The sequence below is a fragment of the Ranitomeya imitator genome, chromosome 8, assembly GCF_032444005.1.
Source record: "Ranitomeya imitator isolate aRanImi1 chromosome 8, aRanImi1.pri, whole genome shotgun sequence".
Taxonomy (NCBI): domain Eukaryota; kingdom Metazoa; phylum Chordata; class Amphibia; order Anura; family Dendrobatidae; genus Ranitomeya; species Ranitomeya imitator.
In genome coordinates this window covers 153,693,782-153,703,376 of record NC_091289.1, presented here as the reverse complement: position 1 = coordinate 153,703,376, position 9,595 = coordinate 153,693,782, and the positions used below count along the sequence as shown (strand labels likewise).

At 43.2% G+C, this 9,595-nt stretch overlaps 1 protein-coding gene across 1 annotated transcript in view; it reads right to left on the bottom strand.

The window, feature by feature from the left end:
• Nucleotides 1–316: 316 nt before the first annotated feature.
• The window catches only part of MTF2 (metal response element binding transcription factor 2), a 60,513-nt gene continuing 51,234 nt past the window's right edge, over nt 317–9,595 (bottom strand). Inside the window, exons 13-15 of the mRNA XM_069737578.1 lie at nt 7,363–7,418; nt 7,172–7,267; nt 317–1,884 (exon numbers count right to left, since the gene is read on the bottom strand). Coding sequence (XP_069593679.1) covers nt 1,527–1,884; nt 7,172–7,267; nt 7,363–7,418 — 510 coding nt within the window. The 3' untranslated portion in view covers nt 317–1,526. The remainder of the gene's footprint in view (nt 1,885–7,171; nt 7,268–7,362; nt 7,419–9,595) is intronic.

The window sequence follows — 9,595 nt, the reverse complement described above, 5'->3', positions numbered from 1 at the left end:
AAAAAAAAAAAAAAAGCTAGCATTTTCTTCATTAGTGATGAGCGAGTATGCTCGTTACTCGAGATTTCCCGAGCACGCTCAAGTGTCCTCCAAGTATATGTTAGTGTTTGGAGATTTAAGTTTTGACCGCAGCAGCAGCACGATTTACAGCTATTAGCCAGGCTGAGTACATGTGGGGATTCCCTAGCAACCCCCACATGTACTCAGCCTGGCTAATAGCTGTGAATCTTTCAGCTGCAGCGATGAAAACGTAATCTCCGAACACTAACAAAATACTCAACGGTCACCCGAGCGTGCTCGGGAAATCTTGAGTAACGAGTATACTCGATCATCACTATTCATTATTCAATGGAGTGACCAAATAGGACTTAAAAAAAATAAAAAAAAATAAGAGAAAACGTTACCACCCAAAAAAAAACAGCCATCAAGACAAAACTTATAAAAAAAAAAGGCACGGCAGTTTCCTGAACAATCTAATGATTGAAAAACTTAGTGGTTTTGCCCGGAATTTAAAAGACGTCTTGTGCACAAACCCAGAAGGGGGGCCAAAGTTTTACCACAAATTCCCATGTTTGTGCCATGTGTTTTTTACCCTATAAGGCTTGATAGTTGCAGTTTGCGTCATTTGTGCAAGACGCCGTAAGGTAAACCCCAATGAAAACTGTATCAGCTTGTAGCAAAACTGTGGACGATTAGAGGCTCGGCTACACATTCGGACACCCTACATAAATCCTTTTTGTGTTCACTTTTCTTAATAAAACCTGAGCAATGACTCCAGTTGGGCCAACAAAAGTTTTGCAGGCGGATATAAAAATCGAGTGCAAGGTTTTCAATTTAGCACCAGAGTTTTTTTTTTTTTTTTTGTGCCATTGCATATAAGCGCTAATCCTTCAAATCCGTCCATTACAGTAGAGGTAGAAATGGTCTATCCACACTTTTGCTATAGCGAGTCAGGGACAGAGGAGGCACGAGATACAAACATTTTGATAACGTCACTTGATGCTACTGCTCTTATTTGCAGTATTAAGGGTGTAGATCGCACTAACCTGTCTGGTAACCAGATGTCAGAGTAAAAGGGAATCCTAAAAAAGACGATTTGTACATTGAGGAAACAACGGATTGAAGTTTCACCTGATGTAGGTGACACGGAGGTAACAAGACCTGGAATAGGTGCAAGTATTACCAAATAGAATGACAACACCTCCTTCGCTACACACAAACCCCACATTTCACATACAACACATTAATGCTTGAGTAAGGAGAACACTGTAAACCACGCCATTCTCGCAGATGTGCACCGTTGCAGATATTTGGTTAAAAGCAATGTTCTCTAATTTCACCATTCAAATTCATTAAAAAATAGACCTATATATTTATTTTTTTATCTCCTCTATTCCAGCACCCATTTGCTACCATGCGTGTTGTAGGCACCTTGGCAGTAGAGGGGTGAACAATAAGTTACTTATCACTTCAACATGGGAGAGGGGGGAAAATAAAAGAAGCAACAAGGCTGTCCAGAATAGAGGTCAGGAGGCGGTGGCGCCATCCCACTCCACAAGATACTGCACCTTCCCGTCAAGTGTTACTCGACGAGCCAAAATACGGTATTTTTCGCCACAAGCTATTCTGCCTGCTGCCCCAAAGTAATTGGTAATTGAATTCTTCAGGTGATGTAGCTGTAAGTCGTGATCGTTGACATTTTTTACGATATCAGTGTTAAGTCCTGTAAGCTGAGTATCCTCCTTCCTCTCATCATTCCTTACAATCTCAGAGTTATGGGCTTGAAGAGCTTTTCGGGGATGTCGCCCTCGCTTTCTAGGTGGTAGTGCAGGGGTAGACCAGGAACGTCCTGTGCGTGTAAGTTTTCTCATGTCTGACGGAGGACTAAGAGAGGAATACAAAGAAAGGTCTATAATACACTTGGAAAGACAGTCCCTTAATTTTGCAGGTAAGTACGATTACGACCACAGAACATTTATTAAGCTTTCATTTTCACCATTATTATGAGCCATGAATTGCCCCCTCTGTATGAAGGCTTGTCTTTTAGATGGCTAGGTGCCATAAAGAAGGACAGCGACACGTCTGAAACGAGTAGGACTTGGTGGTAACTTTTTGCTTTGATGGAATTTATGCTTTGAAAGTTTTTATTGATACAGAAATAAAAATTATGAAATTATTTTATCCAAACCGGCTGGAACGTTTCCATTCCTTCTACATCAAGCAGGAGTGGTTTCATTGATGAAGGATTTACAAAGTCAACAAAAGGGTGAGATTAACTTTTCCTTCATTTACCATTTTGAGGTGTAGGTACTGCACCAAATCTCCAAGTCACAAATCAGCAACGTATGCATCGGGCTTCGGGGATCTCATTCATCATGTGCACGAGACTTCAGGATTCTCGTTCACGTTGCTAGCATTATGAAACCCTTCAGGTTTTGTGACAAAGCTGCACTGAATAAATGCAGCAAAAGCCTACAATGTGTGCATACAGCCTTAAGGCCCCTTCACATTAAGCGACGCTGCAGCGATACCGACAACGATCCGGATCGCTGCAGCGTCGCTGTTTGGTCGCTGGAGAGCTGTCACACAGACAGCTCTCCAGCGACCAACGATGCCGGTAACCAGGGTAAACATCGGGTTACTAAGCGCAGGGCCGCGCTTAGTAACCCGATGTTTACCCTGGTTACCAGCGTAAAAGTAAAAAAAAAAACACTACATACTTACCTACCGCTGTCTGTCCCCGGCGCTCTGCTTCTCTGCACTCCTCCTGTACTGGCTGTGAGCACAGCGGCCGGAAAGCAGAGCGGTGACGTCACCGCTCTGCTTTCCGGCTGACCGACGCTCACAGCCAGTACAGGAGGAGTGCAGAGCACAGCGCCGGGGACAGACAGCGGTAGGTAAGTATGTAGTGTTTTTTTTTTTTTTTTTACTTTTACGCTGGTAACCAGGGTAAACATCGGGTTACTAAGCGCAGCCCTGCGCTTAGTAACCCGATGTTTACCCTGGTTACCAGTGAAGACATCGCTGGATCGGTGTCCACGGGAGATCCAGCGACGAAATAAAGTTCTGGACTTTGTTCAGCGACCAACGATCTCCCAGCAGGGGCCTGATCGTTGGTCGCTGTCACACATAACGATTTCCTTAACGATATCGTTGCTACGTCACAAAAAGCAACGATATCGTTAACGATATCGTTATGTGTGAAGGTACCTTTAGTGTAATACGGGAACGAATTATAAGGTAAACAGATTGAAGATCGGGGGTGGAGAAAGCCTTTATAAGGCCCAAAGACAACCATAACAAAAGGAACAAGGGGGGTGGGAAGACCTCAGCCAACACAGTGACAGGGGCAATTACCAACTAGGGCATTAACACCTCTGTGACCTTAGACGTACTATCCCGTCGAGGTGCCCTGGGCTTATCTGACCCTGGACGGGATAGTACGTCATAGCCGATCGGCCGCGCTCACGGGGGGAGCGCGGCCGGGTGTCAGCTGCTTATCGCAGCTGACATCCGACACTATGTGCCAGGAGCGGTCACGGACCGCCCCCGGCACATTAACCCCTGGCACACCGCGATCAAAGATGATCGCGATGTGCCGGCGGTGCAGGGAAGCACCGCGCAGGGAGGGGGCTCCCTGCGGGCTTCCCTGAGACCCCCGGAGCAACGCGATGTGATCGCGTTGCTGCGAGGGTCTCACCTCCCTCCCTGCTCAGTCCAGCCCCGGATCCAAGATGGCCGCGGATCCGGGTCCTGCAGGGAGGCAGGTGGCTTCACAGAGCCTGCTCAGAGCAGGCACTGTGACGCCTGCAGCGCTGCATGTCAGATCAGTGATCTGACAGAGTGCTGTGCAAACTGTCAGATCACTGATCTGTGATGTCCCCCCCTGGGACAAAGTAAAAAAGTTAAAAAAAAATTTTCCAAATGTGTAAAAAAAATAAAAAAAAATATTCCAAAATAATGAAAAAAAAAAAAAATATTATTCCCATAAATACATTTCTTCATCTAAAAAAAAAAAAAAAACCAATAAAAATACACATATTTAGTATCGCCGCGTCCGTAACGACCCGACCTATAAAACTGTCCCACTATTTAACCCCTTCAGTAAACACCGTAAGAAAAAAAAAAAAAAACGAGGCAAAAAACAACGCTTTATTATCATACCGCCGAACAAAAAGTGGAATAACACGCGATCAAAAGGACAGATAAATAACCATGGTACCGCTGAAAGCGTCATATTGTCCCGCAAAAAAAGAGCCGCCATACAGCATCATCAGCAAAAAAATTAAAAAGTTATAGTCCTGAGAATAAAGCGATGCAAAAATAATTTTTTCTGTAAAATAGTTTTTATCGTATAAAAGCGCCAAACCATAAAAAAAATGATATAAATGAGGTGTCGCTGTAATCGTACTGACCCGAAGAATAAAACTGATTTATCAATTTTACCAAACGCGGAACGGTATAAACGCCTCCCCCAATAGAAATTCATGAATAGCTGACTTTTGGTCATTCTTCCTCACAAAAATCGGAATAAAAAGCGATCAAAAAATGTCACGTGCCCAAAAATGTTTTCAATAAAAACGTCAACTCGTCCCGCAAAAAACAAGACCTCACATGACTCTGTGGACCAAAATATGGAAAAATTATAGCTCTCAAAATGTGGTATTGCAAAAAATATTTTTTGCAATAAAAAGGGTCTTTCAGTGTGTGACGGCTGCCAATCATAAAAATCCGCTAAAAAACTCGCTATAAAAGTAAATCAAACCCCCCTTCATCACCCCCTTAGTTAGGGAAAAATAAAAAAAAATGTATTTATTTCCATTTTCCCATTAGGGCTAGGGTTAGGGCTAGGGTTAGGGCTAGGGTTAGGGTTGGGGCTACAGTTAGGGTTGGGGCTAAAGTTAGGGTTAGGGTTTAGATTACATTTACAGTTGGGAATAGGGTTGGGATTAGGGTTAGGGGTGTGTTTAGATTAGGGTTTCAGTTATAATTGGGGGGTTTCCACTGTTTCGGCACATCAGGGGCTCTCCAAACACGACATGGCGTCCGATCTCAATTCCAGCCAATTCTGCGTTGAAAAACTAAAACAGTGCTCCTTCCCTTCCGAGCTCTCCTGTGTGCCCAAACAGGGGTTTACCCCAACATATGGGGTATCAGCGTACTCAGGACAAATTGGACAACAACTTTTGTGGACCAATTTCTCCTGTTACCCTTGGGAAAATACAAAACTCGGGGGCTAAAAAATAATTTTTGTGGGAAAACAAAAAGATTTTTTATTTTCACGGCTCTGCGTTATAAACTGTAGTGAAACACTTGGGGGTTCAAAGTTCTCACAACACATCTAGATAAGTTCATTGAGGGGTCTAGTTTCCAATATGGGGTCACTTGTGGGGGGTTTCTATATGTTTAGGTACATTAGGGGCTCTGCAAACGCAATGTGACGCCTGCAGACCAATCCATCTAAGTCTGCATTCCAAATGATGCTCCTTCCCTTCCGAGCCCTCCCATGCGCCCAAACGGTGGTTCCCCCCCACATATCGGGTATCAGCGTACTCAGGACAAATTGGACAACAACATTTAGGGTCCAATTTCTCCTGCTAACCTTGGAAAAATACAAAACTGGGGGCTAAAATATAATTTTTGTGGAAAAAAAAATATTTTTTATTTGCATGGCTCTGCGTTATAAACTGTAGTGAAATACTTGGGGGTTCAAAGCTCTCACAACACATCAAGATGAGTTCCTTAGGGGGTCTACTTTCCAAAATGGTGTCACTTGTGGGGGGTTTCTACTGTTTAGGTACATTAGGGGCTCTGCAAACGCAATGTGACGCCTGCAGACCATTCCATCTAAGTCTACATTCCAAATGGCGCTCCTTCCCTTCCGAGCCCTCCCATGCGCCCAAACGGTGGTTCCCCCCCACATATGGGGTATCAGCGTACTCAGGACAAATTGGACAACAACTTTTGGGGTCCATTTTCTCCTGTTACCCTTGGTAAAATAAAACAAATTGGAGCTGAAGTAAATATTTTGTGTAAAAAAGTTAAATGTTCATTTTTATTTAAACATTCCAAAAATTCCTATTAAACACCTGAAGGGTTAATAAACTTCTTGAATGTGGTTTTGAGCACCTTGAGGGGTGCAGTTTTTAGAATGGTGTCACACTTGGGCATTTTCTATCATATAGACCCCTCAAAATGACTTCAAATGAGACGTGGTCCCTAAAAAAAAATGGTGTTGTAAAAATGAGAAATTGCTGGTCAACTTTTAACCCTTATAACTCCCTAACAAAAAAAAAAATTGGTTCCAAAATTATGCTGATGTAAAGGAGACATGTGGGAAATGTTACTTATTAAGTATTTTGTGTGACATATCTGTGATTTAATTGCATAAAAATTCAAAGTTTGAAAATTGCGAAATTTTTAAAATTTTTGCCAAATTTCCGTTTTTTTCACAAACGCAGGTACTATCAAAGAAATTTTACCACTATCATGAAGTACAATATGTCACGAGAAAACAATGTCAGAATCACCAGGATCCGTTGAAGCGTTTCGGAGTTATAACCTCATAAAGGGACAGTGGTCAGAATTGTAAAAATTGGCCTGGTCATTGACGTGCAAACCACCCTTGGGGGTAAAGGGGTTAAAGAGACTAAAAAGGTAAGGATTAGTGATGAGCGAACATGCTCGGATAAGGTGTTGGCGCGTGTCTTCGGCTTGCTTGAATACTATGCTCCGAGTCCCCACACCTGTATGCTTTGCAGCTTCGACAGCCGCAATACATGCAGGAATTTCCTAAGAAACAGGTAATCCCTGGATGTGATGTGGTGTGGCTGTCTAAGAGCTGAGAGACATGCAGGCGTGGGGAATTGAACATAGTTTGAGCACACCGAAGACACAGTGTTCGCACACGAGCATGCTCGCTCATCACTAGAAAGGATCTGAGTTATCTCCGACACCAGTGTTTCCCATAAAGTATTCGCTTTTCGAGTATACAGCTCTATACACACCATCAGTGCACTGTATATACACATGAGATGTTGCTATAGGATTAAAAGCTTACGTTCAGCTTTGGCTTGCAATAAGGAAGTGTACCCAATTATTTACACATTAATACACACTGTATTTGCCAAACAGGCATCTTTCTTTGCAGAGCTCATAAACACACAAATACCTGGAAAGGCTGGCTGAGGTAGTCTCTTTTGAACTGGCAGCTCCATTGGACTCTAAATCAGAGTTACTAGATGAAAAAGTGGTGATATCTGCAGTCCTAAGATAAGGAGATCAGAGAAAAGATTTTAAAGCCCATACAGAATAAGCAATTCTAATAATGATCGAGAACACCAAGGTAATCCGCTCTCTTACTTTCTTTGCTCCGAGTCTAGAGTGTTGTCCATCAAGGTTGCATCAGTCTCCATTTTCTAAAATTTACACAGAAAAAAAAAAATGTGACTAAAAAGTCGCATTCTCATTAGCGTTAGTTTAACACGAACTTGTCAGTGAAGTTATAATAAGCAGAAATATAAGCCAGACATTGGATGTCCTTTCTACTCCCTGGTAAAGATTTCTAGGTGGCGTCACATTTCACGTTCAATCAGATTTAATGTTCTGAGGTACACGGAGCATTCACCGCTGTGCAGAAGTAGTGGCAAATACTGCATAACCAACGGGGTGTTGTCAAATAGATAGCACCCGAGGGACTGGGGAAGGAGCGACATGGGGAATAGCCATCTCGACTTCAACCGGGCACCCTATAATAGGGGGCCGAGGAAGGAGCCATGCCGGGAGTCTCACAGGAGACCCACTTTTCTTCATATGTAATCCGTCGGAAAAAAACGGAATAAAAAAATTTTTTAGGTGTGCCTCCTATGCGACATTAAGCAAAAACTGGAGAAGGCTGATGCCGTCCAGGGATGTATACTGCAGAGGAGGAGCCATGGTTAATCTTTTTCAGATTATGCATAGGGTCGCCTCCTAGTGGACAGCAGCATAACACCCATGGTCCTGTGTCCCCCAATGAGGCGACAGAGTAAGATAGGTTTAAAGAAAAAAATACACTTCAGTGACACAGCTTTAATCCAGTATTTATAGATTATGATTATTATTTTTTAATCATCTGAGACCAGCAGTGCATTTAAAATGAAATGGGGAATATCAGGCTGTGTGCACATGTTGTGTTTTTCAGTGCAGATTTTTCACAAAACCTGAAGGGTTTTCCTTATGACAGCAAAGTGAATGAGAATCCTGAAGTCTCATGCACACGTTGCTTATTTGTGATGTGCAGATATAAGTCTGCTGCACGTCAATTATTTCAGCGTTTTGCTGCAGATTTCACCCATATTAATGGGGGGGAGGGGGATCTGAATTAAAAAGTCAAGTAAAAAATGCCACAAAAAAACGTGAGTTTCAGCAACTACGTTTTTCCTGCCAGCTGGTGCAGAAATTTCTGCACCAAACACTGAACATGTGCAGATACCTTTAGGCTATGTGCACACGTCAGGATTTCTTGCAGAAATTTCCTGAACAAAACCGGACATTTTCTGCAAGAAATCCACATACGTTTTTTTTTTTTTTCCGCGTTTGATGCGTTTTTTCCCAGAGCTTCCCAATGCATTAAATAGTGGGAAAACGTGAAAAATCCGCAAAATTAATGAACATGATGCGCTTTTTACCGCAATGCGTTTTCGTGGGAAAAAAAAAAAAAAATTGCAGAATGCATTATAATTGATGGGATGCATATGTATGCGTTTATGCGTTTTTATAGCGAAAAAACGCGAAAAATCCTGAACGTGTGCACACAGCCTTAAAGGAGCATTTGTACTAATTGAGCACAGAAAAACAGGGATTTTTGTGTACTCACCGTAAAATCTTTTTTTCCGAGCCAATCATTGGGGGACACAGGACCATGGACAATGGGTGTTATGCTGCTGCCAATAGGAGGACACTAAGCAAATACAAAAAAAAAAAAAAAAATTAACTCCTCCTCTGCGGTATACACCCTCTGCTGGCTCTCTCGTGAACCAGTTCGATGCCAAAGCAGTAGGAGCTCACAAACAGAATTTCAATATGTCAAAACCAATAAAGACTACAAGCCAACGGCTAACAAGGTGGGTGCCGTGTCCCCCAATGATTGGCTCGGAGAAAAGGATTTTACGGTGAGTACACAAAAATCCCGGTTTCTCCTTCGCCTCATTGGGGGACACAGGACCATGGGACGTCCTAAAGCAGTCCCTGGGTGGGAAAACGTCACAACAGGTGAAACCTCACGCACCCAATGCTTAGAGAATTAAGTGATTAAATGAAGCCTGCAGATGCGAAAATGCCGATTGAAGAATGTCTGCCGACGGCCGCATCTGAGGAGGCTTGAACATGAATGTTGTAATGTTTAGCGAACGTGTGAAGACTGGACCAAGTCGCGGCCTTACACACTTGCTGAGCGGATGCCTGGTGCCGAATGGCCCAGGAGGCCCCCACTAACTGAGTGGAGTGTGCCTTAATCCCCGCAGGGATAGGCTGGCCCTTGACACGGTAAGCTTTGTGAATCGCTGAACGAAGTCATCTATCGTGGCCTTCGAGGCAGGCAAACCCTTTCTGTGAA